This window comes from Pinus tabuliformis, chromosome 5_1 (genome assembly GCF_031772625.1).
Source record: "Pinus tabuliformis cultivar Carrire ecotype Pingquan chromosome 5_1, CPIR1, whole genome shotgun sequence".
NCBI classification, from domain to species: Eukaryota; Viridiplantae; Streptophyta; class Pinopsida; order Pinales; family Pinaceae; genus Pinus; species Pinus tabuliformis.
Genome location: NC_142305.1, coordinates 743,143,606 through 743,165,017, shown reverse-complemented (window position 1 = coordinate 743,165,017; position 21,412 = coordinate 743,143,606). Strand labels below are relative to the sequence as shown.

At 41.4% G+C, this 21,412-nt stretch overlaps 1 protein-coding gene and 1 pseudogene across 2 annotated transcripts in view; both read left to right on the top strand.

The window, feature by feature from the left end:
• The window catches only part of ATCSA-1 (Transducin/WD40 repeat-like superfamily protein), a 170,197-nt gene extending 168,948 nt beyond the window's left edge, over nt 1-1,249 (top strand). For both annotated transcript variants that reach the window (XM_089432860.1, XM_089432859.1), the window contains exon 9: nt 1,107-1,249. In XM_089432860.1, coding sequence (XP_089288986.1) covers nt 1,107-1,226 — 120 coding nt within the window. In that variant the 3' untranslated portion in view covers nt 1,227-1,249. The remainder of the gene's footprint in view (nt 1-1,106) is intronic.
• A 12,603-nt stretch (nt 1,250-13,852) lies between these two features.
• On the top strand, nt 13,853-15,314 carry LOC149167084 (transmembrane 9 superfamily member 7 pseudogene; annotated as a pseudogene).
• Nucleotides 15,315-21,412: the final 6,098 nt, after the last annotated feature.

Sequence of the window (21,412 nt, the reverse complement as noted above, 5' to 3'; positions counted from 1 at the left end):
CAAATTTGAAAACTAATTTTTTTGTGTGGAATTAATCTAACTATTTTAAATTTTATTGGTCTATGTTTCATATGGTACAATGAGTGACCAAAGTTATTTTTATGAAAGTACATATCAATTTTTTTTTTGGACAAGATGCTTCTGATTGTCATTGTGCGACAAACATGCCCTTCACCATTCCAGGAGTATCTCAATAAGCCTCCTTGGCTGAGAAGCCATGAGTGAGAGTGACTATCTATTCTGACAAATTCACCCAGGAGTTGCACCTGCCCCCCAACTGCATGAAACAACCCATTTGAATAGGTGAGATGGTCCATGAGGGAAAAATTGTCTTTGGGGGATTTGAACCTGAGTGGAGGGCCTGAAACACCCCCTCTTTACCAACCAACCAAGATCCCGTTGACAAAGTACATATTTAAACAAATGATTAAGGAGATTTTTAGGGATTTTTAAATTTTCTTATTTATTTTGGGCCTTTTGAAGAATGTCTTCCTTAGCTCCTGTTTAAGTGTGGAAATCATGTCTCATAACATTGAGAATGATGAAATTCACTTTGATTCTTCATTTTGCAAGGCAAACGCTTGTTGAGCCAACTATAGATTGCATCCAGTTGAAAATATTGCTTTTGCCTGTTGCTCAAGGAAGGAGATGGACTGAAAACATGTAGGCTGAATGTGTTAGCCCAGATTATGATAATGCTTGTTGAGCTGACAATGGATGACATGCACTTGAAAATATTGATTTTTCCTGTGGTTCAATAAGGGAGATGGATTATAAACATGTAGACTTAATTTAGATCACAATAATTTTTATTTTTGAATTAATTTGCAAAAGGATGCTAGTTTATTTAGTGAGATGTAATGTTCTGTGATGTATTGTTCATACAACATCCTTTAATTTAAGTGCAATCTTTGTCTTAATTCTGGCTTGTGGCATATTTCTTTGTCCATTATGGTAGCAGCGTCTTGTGTGATGATCACTATGGCATTATCCGAAATATACCTATGGGCTAATTGTTGCTGCTTTTCTTAGCTGTAGTAGTTAGTTACCCAGTGATAATTTTTTATTAGAAGCATTTTGTTATGAGTTATGTGGTGCTTTTGCAGGAGTTGTATAGTGGGGGCAATGATCGTCAAATACTAATATGGTCTCCACCAACCGTGGTATCTCTTGAGGAGGTACTTGTTTTTGTGCATAATGCTATTTATACTTGTGAATCTGTATGAAATTGGAATGATACATTCTATTATCACAATGGGTGTGCTGTGTAAATTAGTCTATGTGGACCTTTTTAGAAATTTATATCAAACTGTAAGCATATCATTATGAAAGAGGAGATAATAGCATTTTAGGCAGAATTGTAGTGCATACTGTTGGAAAATGTAACTAGTTTGTCTTCATAATTGTCATTGTACTCATGTCATTATGTAATATGTATATCTTATGTAACAAGAAAACGAAGAAAGAAAAATATTATTTTTATGCATGAGTTTCATGCTCTATTTAAATGGTCATCTATGTCAAGCATGCATTTCATGCTCCTAGGGTTTTTCAAGTCAAAAGAATACTTTTGTTGAGTCAAGAGAGCCTTTATCATTTGTATAAGACCCTTTTGGAAAAGTTGTAACATGTAAAAGAAATTATTTTTGAGTCTAGAAAGCCTAAGAGGCCTCCAAGACCGAGTCGGCCCTGCCAGCAAGAAGTCAGCCTAGGAGAGGCCTAATTGACCACATGAGAAGACTATATAAAGGAGGAGAGTTTGAATCATTTGTACACAATTCTGCAGTTTGATTTCAAGCAAGAAAAGAAGAAGAAAAGAAGTGAAAGTGTAGGAGAAGGAAGCATCTCAAGAAGAAGCCGAAATTCTGATTTTGAAGCCTAATTTCTCTCACATGTGCAAATAATCTAGGGTTTCTGTAGTCTGTTGGGGGCCGAAATTGCAGGTCTGAATTTCAGTCCTGAAGTAAAGGGCTGAAACTGTGGTTGGATGCAGATTGGAAGAGGTCTGACTCTCGTTGACCTTGTTGACTAGTCCTTGCATGAAGGAGGATTTGTTAGAAGGCTGACTTGGTGCTTGGAGGATGTCTTGGCTTTTTGGTCTTGGATTTCTAATTTGATTAGATTCTATAGGAAGAGAAGCAGTTCTTTTGGGTTTTCCCCTTGGAGGGGTTTTGCCCTGGCTGGGAGACTATATTTTGTGTCCTCCGTCTTTTATGATCTTTATGGTTTATGCCCTTGATAATTATTTGATGAAGAAAATCTAAAAAAGAACACAAAGAAGCTTACTAAAGTTCACAAGTCTTTATTAAGGATAAAGAGAATTGTTTTAATAATCTGCTAATATTCCTAATGGAAATTTACAATGATAAACAAAGAAAACATAGAAAATACACGCATAAAATTACACCACATTAAACACCTAGAAAATGCCAAAATCTGCGCTGAGATGAGCCATTTTATTAAGATAAATGTTGGGTACAAGACAAGATTAGAATACATCCACCTGGGCTTGCTCAAGGCATGCTAACAATGTCTAGGTGATTAAATCGGCTGCTCTAACACAAGTGTGGCTGTCCCCAACCAATCTCTATGCTGTCCCTCTGAAATCGACACTGCTAGCTCCAAGAAATGGCTGGAAATGGCTGCTAGGGCCTCCTTCGGTGCTCAGAAAATTTTGGGAAATTAGCCTTGAGCTCTCCACCAATAACCCACAAAAATCCACGAGGGAATTGGCCAAATGTTGACCTCGGAATTTCTGCCCAATTTCCCCTAGCTCCTCCAGTTGTTGGCTGAGTTGGGACCCCTGTTTGACCCCTCAAATTTGCCCAAATTTTTTTTCCAAATTAATCTTGGCCTTTCCTCAACAAACCCAGAAAAGCTCAGTAAGGGTTTGCCTTAGTTTTGATGCTCCAAAATTGACCCCAAAATGCTTGGCCCTCTTTTGCTACTGGAAAACGTCGTCTGTGATAGTTGGAGTGTTTTCTGCTCCTCAAAGGCTAAACACTCTCCTCCAATTCCCCTCCAATCAAATGCCAAACAATTCCAGCTCCTCAATCCCACTCACCGAGTCTCCCCACAAATAGCTCCACAAGCCTCTGCGCAGTCCTGGAGAAAAAGACGCAGGCCCAGCCACACCAATTCGTTCTGCTGAGAAAAGCACCTCTGCTCCTAGAAATTTCCTCCTTCCAGCAAGTATTTGTGTGAGGATACAACCCAGCAACAACAAACCTCTTCTCTCCAGCACAATACCTCTCCAAGCCCTGCGTAGCTCCTTTTTCTGCGTCCCACTGGTGCCAAAAATTCGTGCTACTGCGTGGTATCCTCCCAGCTACCAAAGAAGAGTAGAATTTGCCTCCCTAGGGTGGCACTCGTGGTCCACCAAAGAAGAGGGTGAGATTTCCCCTTGGAAACCTCTGGTGCTAAACAACACGTGTGACTCAGCTGAACAACTTGAGCAACAATGTGTAAATGACAAGTTATCAAAAAAATACTCTATGCTGCCTTCAACCCCCTATTTATAATTGTTGCCTCACCTTTCCTTGTGGGTCCCTTAGCCAACTATTTCGACCCCCTTCCCACACAATTGACTTTTCCTCCAAGGCGTGTGTATTCCATGGGGGTTGGCCCCCACATTCCACTAAGTTTGGAATTTTCAATTTCTCTTAAGTCCCATGTACCCAAAATGTCTCCAATACCCAGATTGCAAAATTGTGCTAGGCTTAACACTTCCCCAATAGACTCGGTTAATTCAGAGTTGCGGGGGAGCGCTCCCCCCCCCTCTCGCTCCCGCTCCCAATCCGCGCTCCGGGCAGGAGTGGGTCGGGAGCGCATTCCCGATAAAAAAATTTCTGCTCCCTACCAAAATTGGAAGCGATATCGGGAGCGTCGCTCTTGGAGCAAAAATTACAGCTCAGGAGCAATCGCTCCCGAGCTTTAAATTTTCGCTCTGGGAGCGATTCGGCCGACGACGGGAGCGATCTGGCAGAAAAAAAAATCGCGGACGCCAAAAAAAATCAAATTTTAAAAAAAAATTATGTTTTAAAAACACAATGGGGCCAAAAATATTTCATTATCACTTGAATGAGAGCAAGAGAAAAGGAGCGAGGAGCAAGGAGCAAGCGTGCAAAGAGGTAAGTAACTTAGTAATTTAGTTAGTTTAATTTAGTTTATTAACTATATGTAGTAAAAAAATCATAAATCTAAATCTAAATTAATAAATTAAATAAATTAAATGAATTAATCTAAATTAATTAAATTAATTAATCTAAATAAATTAAATTAATTTGCAGATTCAAAAGCCTACAAATATCAAACATCATGGACCTGGCTATATTTCTTGGCATTTTCCTCTTCTTGGTCCCTTTTATGGTTATTATGGTGCTGGAGAGTAGGAAACGGAGGGGCCAAAATGAAGAGGGGGATGAAGAAGCTGGGGAAAATGGATTTGATGAAAACCTCGGTGAGGAGGAGCTGGAGGAGGGTGAACATGACTCTCAAAAAACTAAACAAGACCAAACCCCATTGTGGAAATATGTTAACAGGCCTGAAGCAGGGAGAGGGGATGGAACCACTAAATTTCATTGCCCCCATTGCAACAATGATTACACAGGTTTATACACCCGTTCCAGAAAACACCTCTGCAGGAAAAGGCCATGGGATGGAGACAAACAAATAGGAATCAAAACTTGTCCAGCGGTGTCAGCAGCGGATATAGTCAAATACATAAGGGAAGAGGAGGAAGCCCAATACAAATCAAAAAAATCAAGGGGTTTCTTTTAACCAAGCTCACAATCACAAGCACAAAGAACTCCTTCAGCATCCTCCCAAGGCAGTGGATATGGAGGCACATGGTCATCAGCTTTAAGGTGTAGAACCATATCATATGTCCTTCATGAGGGGTGTAGGAATGATGTGGATTCAAAGGTTTATAGGTTTCTCTATGCATGTGGGATACCATTCAATGTTCTTCGCTCACCTTATTGGCACGAAATGGTTTCTGTCATAAATGATGCCCCTAAAGGATACAAGAGCCCCGGGTATGACAAGGCAAGAACCGTTGGACTTGATCATGAAAAAGCAAAAATATCACATTCTTTGAATAGAATGACAAGTTCTTGGACTGACCATGGGGTGTCCATTGTATCTGATGGATGGACAAATGTAAAAGGCAAGCCATTGATAAGTGTTCTTGCTGTGTCCGTTAGTGGTGCCATCTTTCTAACTGCACATGATTACTCAGACAAGTTCAAGACCACCATCAACATTGCCGAAGCATTGCTTGAAACAATTGACCGTATTGGGCCATACAATGTCATCCAAGGCATCACTGATAATGCTCCTAATTGTAAGGCAGCGGGAGCAATTATTGAGGATAAATACTCCAACATATTTTGGTCTAGATGTTTGGTTCACACATTGAACCTTCTGATGCATGATGTTGTCAAGAACAAAAATGCACAATACTAATGGATTGGTGATTTGTACAAGAAAGGCAAACAAATGATAAAATTTATTACCAATCATAGCAATACCCATGGCCTTTTCCACAGTCACTCGAGATTGGAGTTGTTGAAGATTGCGAAGACCAGATTTGGTAGCTATTACCTCACCTTCAAGCACCTTTTGAAGGTAAGAGAGTCATTGGCTAGCATGGTATCAAGTGCACATTGGCAGGTATTAAAGGAAAGGGCTGCAAATGCAGCTGACAGGCAAGGTTTTGAACTGGTGGAGGAGGCTGCTCTTGATGGTCAGTTTTGGACAAGTGTGAGGCAAGTATTGGATTTCACCAAGCCCATTTATCACATGATTCGATTTGCAAATATAAACAAACCAGTGATTGGCGAGGTGTATGAGCAGATGGATACCATGTTGGGGCAAATAAAAGATACTGTTCATAACAAAGATCCCGACTTGTACAAACTGATTCACGATTGTGTGTGTGAATGGTGGAATAGACTTAATCTTCCACTACATTGCTTGGCGTATATCCTTACGCCAAAATACTACTCTACATCTTGGTTGGGCCAACCTGCACCAGGGGGTGGGATTAGGACCAAACCCCATTTAGATGTAGAGGTAATTAGTGGATATTTTCAAGCATTAGAAAAGTTGATACCTGACAGGGAGGAATGTGCAGCTGTGCGCCTTGAAATAGGCAAATACTTCAGTGGCACTGGTTTGTTTAGTACCTTCCATGCAATGGAAGACAAAGACAGATTTGATGCTCTCACATGGTGGGAAACATATGGCGGTCATGGACTTTTGCCAAAATTGGCAAAAAAAGTTCTATCATAGGTTGTGAATACTTCTTCTGCAGAGAGGTGTTGGAGCACCTACAGCTTCATACACAATGTGAAAAGAAACAGACTCAATGAAAACCGAGCAGAAAGCTTGGTTTATGTGCACTACAACTTGAGGTTGTTGAGTCATTACTGTGATCGGGCTTATGAGGATCCGACATATAAAATTTGGGACAATCACCCAGAGGATGACAATTTGGAGGATGGTTTAGTGCATCTTGAAGAACTGGAAGAGGAACTTATAAGGGATGAAGATGAAGCAGCTACAACTGCAGCAGCCATGCCACCTCCACCATCCAGTAGCAGTGCTCGAGGTCCGAGTCTTGTTCCTTTGCTGTCGCCACCTCCATCTACACCCTCACGTGGAGGGCATGTGCCTTCTAGTTCTGGTCGTTAGTCTGTGCGGGAGACTCCTAGAAGACCACCACGACCTGCTTATACTCCTGGAGACTCTCGTGGCAAGGGCCACATGTAGATTTACAGTTTACTTGTCTTTTCTAGTTTCTATTAGTTTTCATAACTGTTGAGTCTTGAGTCCTTGAGTCTTGACCTTGACTCTTTCATATCATAATGATATTTTTTGTAAACAATATATCACTGTGACAATGAAAATTTGAAGTTTGAAGTTGGCAATTATAACTCATTGGTAATGATTGTGAATTATGAATATGATGCTTCATGAAAGACTAAAGTTGTTTCATTTAATTTCATTATTCATGTTTCATTTTATAACATTTCATTTCATGTTAACAGTTAGAAGTTAGGACTTAGAAATATCTAAGATATTATTTCTTGTAATGGTTAAACTTAGCTTACAAGTACAACTTTGGTGATCAATGATGATAAATGTTATATATTGAATTTTCAATTTTGAAAGCTTGAAGTTGAAACTTTAAGATTGAATTTGATGAATCATGATTCACGAGACTCAACATGTTGCAATTGTAATATGTATTTTACTAACTTGTGGACATGGTTAATGAAGATTATAACTTCTAGATGATTGATGTGATATGGTTCAATGATTGATGAGCCCCAAAAATGGATAATTATTTGGGCTCATTCAACCTCCTAATTCGACTTAATCCACCATTCTCATTAGTTTATTGCATGTTTTTATATTATATTTATGCTAATAGAGTGAATTGGGTTAGTCATTATGCCAACAAGTCTAATGGGTGCTTTGTGTAGCCTTTTTGGTCAATTTGGAGACAAAATTGAAGGTCTTAATGAGCACTTGGCAGCCAAATTCGTGGGAGAACAAGGGAGAGGATTTGTAGGAAGGTGTCCCCTTCATTTATGGGCCCTTACCTCGAATTCTCCACCATCAGCTCGGAGTTCAAGGGCCACCAAATCAATTAGCACAAGGGCAGCCAAGCAAGTCAAGTAGGACTGCTGTTAACTACAAGTTTTGGGCAGCCGAGTCCCTAAAGTTTAGGAGCACTGTTGGGGTCCTCAATTTGTATAAATAAGAAGGCTTAGGGCCTCATTTTGGTTAGCTAGTGGTTAGTCATTTTTGTTAGCTAGTGGTTAGTCATTTTGTAGCCAATGGTTAGTCATTTTGTAGGCAGAAGTTAGCTAGTTTGTATTTCGATTTTTAGGCAATAGATTAGCTTTGCTTTCAGCTCATTTTCAAGTTCTCCTTGTCGACAGTTTTGATGTAACTCTTATTTTCTTGCTCAATAAAGATGAATCCAGCTTTGCACCAGCTCTAAATCTCTCTTAGGAGGCTATAGCTCTTGGGGTTGGGCCCATCTCAAGCGCCCACTACCTCCTTTGATTATCTTTATGTGTTTTTGCTGCATTCTTAGAATAAAATCTGCTATTTAGATCTAAATCTTGTTTTGTTATTTAGTTTGTTTTTTGATGAGTAAAATAGCTTTTCATGCTCAGATTTAGTTGATAGGTTGTTAACAGAAAAAGCTTCAAGAAAAAGGGCCAACAAACATCTGTGGTTTCACCTCTCCCTCAGTGGGATCAAGAGCTGTGACTAGGATGACTTTGCTGCCCACAAAAACACTGACTTTGCTTTGCCATGCAATCATTAGTGTTTGATTTTCATTTGCAGAAGTTGGTTACATGTTCAGATCTTTGAATGCTTCATTGCATAGTTAATATACATGGTTTCCTTGCAAATAAAGCTGCTGTCCATTCTTGTTACTGTTAGCTAGATCATATTAGGGTAGCATAACTAGATCTTTGTTTTCTTGCATGTCTTTGTTGGTTCAGTTGGAAACACAAATTGCAGAGCTCCTGTACCACTTCTCTGTCTAGCCGGACTCCCTCAAACCCATCTTTTCCATCTCCTAACTTGGTTTCTTGCCTCACGTTGCCATACTGCCCTCATAACCCTACCTTTTGTGCAGCATTACTTCAGCCTTCTTGGAACAAGTCCAGCCATCTACACCTTCTCCTCAACTCCATCCTCCAAGTCTTGAACTCCCCTACACCCCTATTTCACCTCCATACTCATTCCTCCACCTTTTTCCCTCCATCCATGCTCCAAAATTCCATTACTAAACATCCTGTAGAAAAATTACAGAACATCCTGTAGAAATCCCAGAACATCCTGTAGAACCCCTGCAGACTTCCTGTAGAACTAAGTTGCACGAAACGGGGAAACGCGGAAGCGAAACGAAACGGGGAAGCGAAACGAAACGCGACCTCCCCAAATTTTGGAAACGGGGAAACGCGAATATATATAATAATATATATATATATATATATTAAAAATATTTAAAAATTATTATTATATACCTGGAAACCCTACCTGGAAACCCTAAAAAAAATAAAAAATTAAAAAACAAGTGTTTTTTTGGGGGAAACATGGCACATATGGCCTGGAAACGCGTTTCCGGCCGTACTGCCAAGTTTCCGTTTCGGGAAACGTGGCCGTACGGCCGGAAACGCGTTTCCAGGCCGTACGGTACGGGGAAACGAGTTTCGTTTCGTTTCCCCTGGGGAAACGGACCCCCTGCCCACGTTTCCTGCAACTTAGCTGTAGAAGCTCATAAACGCGGTTTCTTGGCAGCCAAACTTTGTGAAACTCTCCGGAAGGGTGTTAGGGACCCCTTAGACCCTCTCTGAACCTTCCCAACCTTTCCCAAGCATTTCTCCCCTTGATCTACCCGTGCACAGTAAAGAGCCAGTGAGAAGCACATGCATGATAATTCCAACAACTTATTCAAAAATACAAAAAGATGTTTTCTTCAGATAGTGATAACTTAGACACATGCATTTTACCTTCCTAGAAGTCAATGGCATCTCTTTCAGTAGCTTGCATCCTCTTTTTCGCATCAGTAGGGCTAGTTGGTAAAATTAGGGTTTGCTAGGGTTTGCATTTCCTTTCCGCTTTCCAGTTTCTTTCTGCAAGTAAATTAGCCCCTTTGAGTTAGCTTTCATTCATCAGTTAAAAAGCTTCTTCTAAGAGCTCATAGAAGTTGGCTTAAGCTCTTAGCGGACTTGTGCCAGCTGACCAAGTGACAGCTGCGACAAGAGCTAGTACTTGTGCATACAGCACCGTCGCTTCCAAGTTTGTTACAAACCACCGGGTTGATAAAATTAAAGAAGGGAGTTCCAGGAGTTGCAGCATTATTGCTGCAATACTGGGGCCCACCATCTTTTTGGTGCTGTTGCCGGGGAAGCGTCAGAGTATTGGTGATTGCTGCTTTTCTTCTATTTTCTACTACAACCTTCTTCTAAGTAGTTTATTTCATTTCCATTATGCAATTTCGTTTTTGCAAAAGTAGATTAGTATTTCCCGCTTTCATAGATTAGCATTTCTCGCTTTCATAGATTAGCATTTCAATTCCACAATTTCATTTCTGCAAGCGTAGATTAGCATATCAATTTTGCAAGCGTAGCCTAGCATTTCATTCCTGCAATTTCATTTGAGCAAAATAGATTAGTCATTTCCTGCTTTCATTTCAATTCCGCATTTTCATTTTAGCAAGATAGTTAGTTGCAGTTCAATCTATTTTAGTTTTTGCAGGTACAAGCAGAAAAAAGAAAAAAAACAACCAAAAAGATTTCCTTTCATGCCTTGTAGGAGTAGAGATAATTTAGAAAAATATTTGCACAACACCCCCCACTGCCTCACACAACCAACCTTCTCTCTTCTTCGATGGCTGTGATTAAGAAGAAGCCTTAGGTGGACAGCAAGACATATTTGAAGAACCTCAAGGGAAGAAGAAGAAGAAACCATTCCTCTGGAGCAAATGGCTACAAGCAGAAATGTTGGGAGCAGTCCCTTGTCCAAAGACGAATTTGAAGATCAGATGGAAGATTTCAAGAGTGATATGAGGCAGTTTCTTGCCATGCAACTGGATACCTTGCGGATCCAAAAGAAGCAAGAAGAAGCCAAGAGGGCTTTGGCCATTTTTTGTCCTAGGTGCACTAGAAAGCATCCTAGGAATGAATGTCCATTGTACTCCATAGAAGTGTGTTTTGTCTGTGAAGAATACCATCCTACAGATCAGTGCCCTTCCTTACCCAGAATCAAAGCTACATATCGGAGAGCAAAAGGAGCCACTGAATCACTCTACTATATGAACCAAAGGAGGCCACATGAACCTAGATCTTATCAGCAGGAAGTGCAAGGGACATCCGAGACCTATTATGACCCCTATCAAGCCACTTTCATGCCTTCTTGGGGTCCCCCTGCTCATCCTTCCTGGTTCACACCTCCTCCTTGTTCCTTCATAGATCCATATTATGCCCAACCAGCTGCTCATTCGTTTCACTCTTATGCTCAGCCACAGCCTCAGTGGAATGCACCTCATCAGGGGTGGAGGCCCCAATACAACACTCCTCCCGCTTCTTTTCCTCCACCACCTGCTCGTCCACAACCATCGCCTCCTGCTCCACCAAGGCAACCCCAAATGCCTACCCAACCACAACCCCATCCACATCCATCTCAAATATACACCCCCACTCAGCTACCCATACCACCATTTCCAAACTTGTCCATTGGAGTAGCTCAACAAAATTGCAATGCTGAGACACAACATGTCCCAATGACTCCTCTTGAGCTCAATGATCTTCACCATAGCTCAGGAAGAGTGTTGCAAAGCAGGGATTACATTGACAACATTGAAGGACCAAAGGCAAAAGAAGATTCAAAAGAGGAAATCAAAGCACCATGGGCTGCACTTGATGAAGAGAAAACAACAGAAGCAGAGATCAAGAAAGCTCCCGCATGGTTACCATCAAATATTCCATGTATTCAAGAGAAAGATCATCAAATAGAGGGAGATGAGACAGTCATGATAGAAGGTGACATGAAACATGATCCAGATCAGCAAAAGGACCAAGGATATCAAAGCTATATTGAGACATGGTTCCAGACAGTCACTAAGTTGCAGCAGTACTCTCTTCCTCAGCTATGTTTGATCCCTTCAAAGTCATATCATTTGGTCTCTGAAATCCGGATCGCTGTCAAAACATGCATTTCGAGCCTTCACATCATCTTGTCTCTAATCTCGATGTGCACATGGCTCCATTGGAAGTATTCTTATACTTGAAAATGATTTTGTTTTTCAAGTAGGGTAGGGTAGAAAAAAGGAAAAAAGAAAAAAAATGAAAATAAGAAGAAAAATAAAAATCTAAGGTGAAAACCTCCTCGGAGGCACCTTAGATTGGCTCATTGATTGAAAACCTCCATGAGGCGGTCAATGGGTTGGGAAAAAAAGAGAAAAGAGAATAAGATCCCTGGGTGAAAACCTCCCTTGGAGGCGCCCAGGGCAGGCAATTAGGGTGAAAACCTCCATGAGGCGCCCTAGTTGTTTTCAAAAAAAAAAAAGAGAAAAAGAAAAGAAAAATAAAGCTAATTTCCATTGGATAATTGCAGGTTGTAAGAAGGACATTGCAGGTCAGGAGGATCACTCAAAGCAAAGACAAAGGAATTTTTGTGCCTTCTACAGGAAGTTCTGTATTTCTACAGGAAACATCCTGTAGAACCTTTGGACGAACCAAATTCAATTTTAAAAGGGAATCTGATGGTGGGAATCTGTTGGTTAGGCCTACAAGCACCTCTGTGTCCATCCCTTGCCTTTCTCCATCATTTTTTCCACCTCATTTTGCTTCTTTTATGAAAACTGTGTTTTCTACAGGAACTTCCTGTAGAAATGACAAGAAGTTAAAAATGGATTGCAAAAAAGTAGTTTGGCGGACATGGTAGCTTCCTCAAGGGTTCAGAAGTCCTCCTGCACTTTTCAAACTCCTCCTCCATCATCTCCATACCTGCATCACAACCCAAGTTCATTTCTCTTACCATGCAACAAAACTGCAAAATGCCTTGAAGCAAAAATACCTAGAACAGAATTTGTTTTTGCCCTAACTTGAAAACCATGCATCCATTTGAAAAACTGTTTTATGGGGAATTGTACAAGGGTGATGGCAACATGCCTGAGCAGTTTCAGCCAATTCCGGTGCACGGTTTCCGAGAAATCAACCTCCATCTCCTTCAGCCATTTTTGCATTTTCTCCATATTCGTGCATCCGTTTCAAAACCTGTTTCATGGGGAGATGCACATGGGTGATAGTAGCCTACCCAAGCAGTTTCAGCCGATTCCGATGCACGGTTTTCGAGAAATTGATCTCTAAAATCTTCAGCCATTTTCCATTTTTCTCGAAATCTGTGCATCCATTGATCACGATTTTGCTATGGGAGGTGCATCATGATGATAGGAACATGCTCGGAAATTTTCAGATCGATTCGGTTTACCGTTTGGGAGCAATGGCGAAAACAAGTTCTGGTCCTGTGAAAATTCAGCAGCAGCAGCTTGAAGGTGCAGATTTGAACGTGGAAACAAATGCTTGTAGCTTAGATCTGGCCAGAGGACACCTGCACAAGGAAAACAACCAAAAATCATCATTCAAGCCCTCATGCAACCAAAGAAACCAGTGCATGCAGCAATGACTAGCCTCAGCACCTCACAACAGCCATTTGACTTCAGGTACGTGACTGAAACTCGTTCTTCTATTGCACAAATCTAATTTAAAAACTGCATGAATGAATGGAATGGTGGAATTGAGCCACGAATATAGTAGGATTAAGCCGATAGTTCCTTGTCCAATTCTCTATCAATCAGCGAGGAATCATGCAACGTATGTGTTAGACAACTCACATGAAATTTGAAAAAACACAGACAATTGTGGATATTTTAAACTCCAGTGCAACTAAGGGTAAGGGATTACAGGCAGATGGCATTGCAGGGGACCAATAGTTTGCATGAGCAGCGCACGTCTCTGCCACCTCACCACAAATCACGCAGTAATTAAAGGAATGCTCGGCTGAAGACTCACGTTAACTGCTGATTCATTTACACTTGCAAACCTCTTCGGCTGAATCCTCTGCCTCTGAATTCTGTTAAACTGACGTCCTTCGCCAAGTTTTTCGGCTTGTTCAAAATTCTCCCGCATACCAAGATCGTTCAAAGGCGCAGGGACATCCTACAGAAGCCGGGCACTCTACAGGCGTTTCTACAGGAAGCTGCGCCACAGGAAACCCAGCATACGAAGAAGCTTGGACTATTCATGTCGAGGGTGGCAATTCTCAGTGAGTGTAAAGCATGAGTATGAACAACCATGGGATAATGTCAAAGCCCATTTGACAACTTGTGATCCAAATACCAAGCATACAGTGTCAAATTCTGAGATTCCCCAAGAAGTTGTAGAAGACAAAGAAGTTATATTCACTTGTGATGTTACTTTCCAGGAGAGCCCTATGAAATGGGCATCACGTTGGGATACTTACCTTCTTATGACAGATGATCAGATCCATTGGTTCTCTATCATCAACTCATTGATGATTGTTTTATTTCTCTCCGGAATGGTTGCAATGATCATGATGCGAACATTGTACCGGGATATCTCAAAATACAACCAATTAGAAACACAGGATGAGGCTCAAGAGGAAACAGGATGGAAGTCGGTCCATGGAGATGTGGTCAGGGCCCCAACCAATGCAAGCTTACTTTGTGTCTATGTGGGAACTGGAGTTCAGTTTTTTGCCATGACACTAGTGACAATGATATTTGCAGTCCTTGGTTTCCTTTCTCCTTCGAACCGTGGAGGTTTAATGACAGCTATGCTGCTATTATGGGTGTTTATGGGTTTGTTTGCAGGGTATGCATCGTCACGTCTATATAAGATGTTCAAGGGCACAGAATGGAGGAGGAACACGCTGAAGACAACATTCTTGTTTCCAGGCATTGCCTTTTGCATTTTCTTTATTCTCAATGCACTGCTATGGGAAAAAAATTCATCTGGTGTAGTTCCTTTCGGGACCATGTTTGCCTTGGTCCTTTTATGGTTTGGAATTTCTATGCCATTGGTCTTTGTGGGCAGTTACTTTGGCTATAAGAAACCTGTAATTGAGGATCCAGTGAAGACCAATAAAATCCCAAGGCAGATTCTAGAGCAAGCTTGGTATATGCAACCCATTTTTTCAATACTAATTGGAGGCATTTTGCCTTTTGGAGCTGTATTCATTGAACTGTTCTTCATATTAACTTCAATATGGCTGCATCAGTTCTACTATATATTTGGGTTCCTGTTCATTGTCTTTGTGATCCTCATTGTTACATGGGCAGAGATCACCATTGTCCTGTGCTACTTCCAATTGTGCAGTGAAGATTACCACTGGTGGTGGAGATCTTATTTGACTGCAGGCTCCTCAGCATTTTACTTGTTTCTCTATGCCACATTCTATTTCTTCACCAAGCTGGAGATGACAAAACTTGTTTCTGGAATTTTATATTTTGGCTACATGACCATCATGTCATACTCATTTTTTGTTCTGACCGGTACAATAGGTTTCTATGCATGCCTTTGGTTTGTGCGGACAATATACTCATCAGTGCAGATTGACTGGGGCTCTGCATGCAGCTGCTGTTTTTCAGAGGGGCCGTTTAAGTTTTGGTTTAGGGGAATGGTGCTTGCTCCTTTTATGTTGTTTTAGAGGTTTTTGGGTAACATTACAGGAGACACCAATGTCAATGTGCTGCTGTGGGAGTTAACGCTGAAGATGTTGCAGGAACACAATGCCGAAAGGGGGCCTCCCAACACAAGCAGAAGGGTCCCTACCAAGTTCCCAGGCATCCTCACATTCATCCCCTCCATGAACACTCATTTTTTCCAGAGTTCGGACACAATTTAGTCATGGTTCAACCTTCTACAGGAAGCTACAGGACTTTCTACAGGAAGTTCTGTATTTTTACCAGAAACATCCTGTAGAAGCCTTTGGGCAGGCCAGAATCAATTATGGAGAGGGATTTGAAGCTTGAAGTTTGTTGAGGAGGCATGCAACCACTCTTTTCTTCCATCCTCCACTGATTTCATCTCCTTTCACCACCATTGCCACCATCAGATTGAATATATTTGCACAATCATACCAAATCTGAGAATTCTCTAGAAAAAGGAGCAAGTAGTGGGAAGAAGAAAAGAGAAAAGCATGGTTTCATGACAGAGAAGAGGGCATCACTTCAGAAGCTTGGCATGACAGGGAGGCCACCCGGGCCATCAAAGGTGAGGAGATAAATTGGTTGCTCAGAGGATGAGCAACACTTTCAGTAGGGGGGTGATGATGAGCCCCAAAAATGGATAATTATTTGGGCTCATTCAACCTCCTAATTCGACTTAATCCATCATTCTCATTAGTTTATTACATGTTTTTTTATTATATTTATGCTAATAGAGTGAATTGGGTTAGTCATTATGCCAACAAGTCTAATGGGTGCTTTGTGTAGCCTTTTTGGTCAATTTGGAGACAAAGTTGAAGGTCTTAATGAGCACTTGGCAGCCAAATTCGTGGGAGAACAAGGGAGAGGATTTGTAGGAAGGTGTCCCCTTCATTTATGGGCCCTTACCTCGAATTCTCCACCATCAGCTCGGAGTTCAAGGGCCACCAAATCAATTAGCACAAGGGCAGCCAAGCAAGTCAAGTAGGACTGCTGTTAACTACAAGTTTTGGGTAGCCGAGTCCCTAAAGTTTAGGAGGACTGTTGGGGTCCTCAATTTGTATAAATAAGAAGGCTTAGGGCCTCATTTTGGTTAGCTAGTGGTTAGTCATTTTTGTTAGCTAGTGGTTAGTCATTTTGTAGCCAATGGTTAGTCATTTTGTAGGCAGAAGTTAGCTAGTTTGTATTTTGATTTTTAGGCAATAGATTAGCTTTGCTTTCAGCTCATTTTCAAGTTCTCCTTGTGGACAATTTTGATGTAACTCTTATTTTCTTGCTCAATAAAGATGAATCCAGCTTTGCACCAGCTCTAAATCTCTCTTAGGAGGCTATAGCTCTTGGGGTTGGGCCCATCTCAAGCGCCCACTACCTCCTTTGATTATCTTTATGTGTTTTTGCTGCATTCTTAGAATAAAATCTGCTATTTAGATCTAAATCTTGTTTTGTTATTTAGTTTGTTTTTTGATGAGTAAAATAGCTTTTCATGCTCAGATTTAGTTGATAGGTTGTTAACAGAAAAAGCTTCAAGAAAAAGGGCCAACAAACATCTGTGGTTTCACCTCTCCCTCAGTGGGATCAGGAGCTGTGACTAGGATGACTTTGCTACCCACAAAAACACTGACTTTGTTTTGCCATGCAATCATTAGTGTTTGATTTTCATTTGCAGAAGTTGGTTACATGTTCAGATCTTTGAATGCTTCATTGCATAGTTAATATACATGGTTTCCTTGCAAATAAAGCTGCTGTCCATTCTTGTTACTATTAGCTAGATCATATTAGGGTAGCATAACTAGATCTTTGTTTTCTTGCATGTCTTTGTTGGTTCAGTTGGAAACACAAATTGCAGAGCTCCTGTACCACTTCTCTGTCTACCCAGACTCCCTCAAACCCATCTTCTCCATCTCCTAACTTGGTTTCTTGCCTCACGTTGCCATACTGCCCTCATAACCCTACCTTTTGTGCAGCATTACTTCAGCCTTCTTGGAACAAGTCCAGCCATCTACACCTTCTCCTCAACTCCACCCTCCAAGTCTTGAACTCCCCTACACCCCTATTTCACCTCCATACTCATTCCTCCACCTTTTTTCCTCCATCCATGCTCCAAAATTCCATTACTAAACATCTTGTAGAAAAATTACAGAACATCCTGTAGAAATCCCAGAACATCCTGTAGAACCCTTGCAGACTTCCTGTAGAAGCTCATAAACGCGGTTTCTTGGCAGCCAAACTTTGTGAAACTCTCCGGAAGGGTGTTAGGGACCCCTTAGACCCTCTCTGAACCTTCCCAACCTTTCCCAAGCATTTCTCCCCTTGATCTACCCGTGCACAGTAAAGAGCCAGTTAGAAGCACATGCATGATAATTCCAACAACTTATTCAAAAATACAAAAAGATGTTTTCTTCAGATAGTGATAACTTAGACACATGCATTTTACCTTCCTAGAAGTCAATGGCATCTCTTTCAGTAGCTTGCATCCTCTTTTTCGCATCAGTAGGGCTAGATGGTAAAATTAGGGTTTGCTAGGGTTTGCATTTTCTTTCCACTTTCCAGTTTCTTTCTGCAAGTAAATTAGCCCCTTAGATTAGCTTTCATTCATCAGTTAAAAAGCTTCTTCTAAGAGCTCATAGAAGTTGGCTTAAGCTCCTAGCGGACTTGTGCCAGCGGACCAAGTGACAGCTGCGGCAAGAGCTAGTACTTGTGCATACAGCACCGTCGCTTCCAAGTTTGTTACGAACTACCGGGTTGATAAAATTAAAGAAGGGAGTTCCAGGAGTTGCAGCATTATTGTTGCAATACTGGGGCCCACCAATGATCAATTTATGTTTTTTTTTTTTTATGTTTTTTATATCTAATTCATCATTCTACATGTTTTTGTTGACATATATGTATCAAAAATTAAAAAATATAAAATATATATATATTTTTAAAAAATCGCTCCGGGATTCGCTCCCAAACCGGGAGCTTCTGAAAATGTCGCTCCCGCTCCCAAGTAACATTGGGTTAATTCCTATTAAATTAAAAATCAAAATTGGGGATATTACAGTCCTCCCTGCCAAAAATTGCTTGTCCTCAAGCAATGCCTGAACAAGCATCCTCTCTAGCTGTTGATCCCCACTGTCACTGCAAAATGTGCCAGGGTCCCAGATGCGCCACTGAATCGTCCCTGACCTCTGCACTGTCCTGACATGAAGGAATCCCTCAATACCAGGATCCCAAGCCATCTTGTCCAACATGAAGCTCCCCTTGCTCCACTCACTATCCTGCCTGGTATAAGTACCAGAAGCCCTCTGCATACCATCAATGAGTAGGGGATCATGATAATGTGGCACTATGCCCAACTCCTTGTGAAGCTTCCCTACCACGTAGTCCATCCCATGCACTCCAAGAGTAAACTCTCGAAGATACCACCCAATCCCTGCAGAGATAGCATCTCGCTCACATGAGCTTCTCCTGATATCATCCTACTGACCAACCTGCCATGCTAATGAAGTCCCCCACTCCATCAGTGACTCACTAAAGCCCAATGGAAGATCTGCAGGATCTCCCCCTATAGTAGCCAACTCATCCCTAAAGGTTATTGAGTTGTGAAGAGTTGTAATGCTCGGTTCCCCCGCTAATCTCAGAGAGGTGCCATCATGCTGATGTTGCGCTACTTTGACTATGACATACTCCCCATCGTGCACGGACTGTATACTCCTCTCTTGGGGCTTGGTGGCGAAATTTTTTGTGAAGCTCAAGCTCATATTTCCTGGGCATCTCCATGATGCTAATGTCTACCCCTCCACTGCCAATCTCGACCCTGAGTAACAGCAGGATAAGTTTGCCTCACCATGTAGTGGAGGTCTCAGTGATAGCCCATGTGTCAAACCCAAGGTGAACTAGATCGCCCTCTTCCATGACCCCGCTCATTACAAAGTGGAGTGATCCTCCTCCCAACCAGATCCCGTGATCCCCCAACCATACTGGGAGCTTTGTCTCTCTCTCTCCAATGGGCAAAGGTGACCCAACAGTGCTGGTAGCTCCGTTTATGTATGCCTGAAGAGGGCTGCTTCGACTCTCCAATGTGCCCTCTAACTGTACCATTAGTGAATCCAACTGTTCCCCAACATGAGCCAGCTGGGCCGCTGACTCGGCACAAACGACTCTCATGCCCTCCAACTCTTCGTTCCGCAGCAGAATAACCTCTCGTACTGACATGGCCTTCCTTTTTAATGCTAGAAGGTTGGCCTAAAACTGATGACACTGTTGTGTGCGACCATCGTCCAATACCTCTATATCTCTTGGGACCTCATCAAGGGTGGATATGTCTCTTGGCACCTCACCCATTTGCTGTGTGCTGCTATCAACCAAAAACCTTAACACGACCTCCGTCACCACCTCGACGAATGACACTATTGGGGTATGCTCTACTCTCTCTACTAAGATATCAACCGTCACGCTCAAGGGAGTCTCCAACACGGGTGACCCTTGTGTCATGCTAGGTGTATCTACTTGCTCCCCAGAATCCTGTGTAGATGGTTTAGCCCCACGACTTGTGCAACTCTAGTGTCTCTTCTGTAAGGAAGAGGATAGATCTGGTCTGACACCTTCATCAATTGGGTCAAGAATTCACGCATATTAAATCCTCTTTGAGCCATGGGTTGCCTATGTTTTAACCTGTCACTGTGTACACATGCACAAATCTTCCCTGATCTAATTGGCTACCCCACCGCTGGCCAAGATCATGGTCCAATACCACTATAATATTCCTAATGGAAATTTACAATGATAAACAAAATAAACATAGCAAAAACACTCATGAAATTACACCACATTAAACACCCAGAAAATGCCAAAATCTGCACTGATCCTTCAATCTTCATAAGGCCCTTTAACTTGCTTTGATGCCCTTCTTGAAAACTGATCCTTGAATGTCTCTTTTTGCTGCCCTTCTTTTGACTTCAACACCTTAGCTCTGATACCATGTTGAAGAATCTAGGGCAATGTAGGTTAATGAGATTCTTCTAGTCATTAACTATTTGTGAGGTGTTTTAACTTTTTCTTCTTATTCCAATCTTCACTTCTTATTATTAGAGTGTGTCTTCTTTAGTTCATCAAATAGCTACCAAAAACAAAGAGACAAGAACACAAGATGTTGGCTTTTTGCCAGAGCCAAAACCTCTCACTCTTTGAGAGGAAAACTATTAAAATTGGCAACTAGGGCCAAACTCCATGTGGGTCATCTTATTAATGGAAGCTGATATTTTTCTTAGATCCCTCTCATCGAGAGGTGTAGGATTGATCTAAAGATCATCCGTTTCCGATAAGTATTCATGGAGATGTTAGTGTCAGTGTTTGAAGCCTTCCACCAACGATCAAACATGCTCTTACAAAGTGGTCTTAGGGTGTCAAAGTCAAATTTTGTCATTTCAGTGTGTCTTCAAGTAAAATTTGGTCACTAGGTATTAGGTCTAGGATTGTTTTCACTCCTTCCAGAGTTTTCCAAGTATTGGTCCATGTCACCATTCGGCTTAGTGTACCATCATTCAAAGAGTTGTCATCATTATTTCAAGTTCCAATGGGTTATTTTACACTTTGTTTGTGCTTCAGTGGTGCTTAGGTAAGGCTCATTTCCCTCTCCTAGGGTTTTGAAGGTAATTTTTCTTGGATGGTCAAATCATCAACAAAACTTGTACCCTGATGCTCATACACCTTCCCCTATTCTTAATATACCTTCTTAAAACACTTTCCATCACTGATATCCCTCAAATTCATCATTTTCCCACAAACCCTAGCCTATTGCTACAATTTGACACTTTTATAGGTTAGGCCTGTGTTTTGCCCTTTTGGACCCTTTCCCCTCACTCAATCCTTGAAATTCCACTTTCCATTGCCTCCTAACATCCTTCCCTACTTCCCAAATTTTTCTCAAGAATTTAAAATCCCCTCATTCCCTTCATTTCTACAAATCCCCTGTTCCACACATCAGGATAAGTTTTATTCAAATGATGTTTTTGAGCACGAAAAGATGAATTTGACAAAAGTGAGAGAGGTTTTTGTCCACCATAGACCCAAGAAGAAAAGCCTCCTTTAGTTTTTACACAGGTCTCATGGTTTGGGAGAAATGTCCAAACAATCATTTGCCACAGGAGAGTTGCTTCCCTTCTGGAGTGA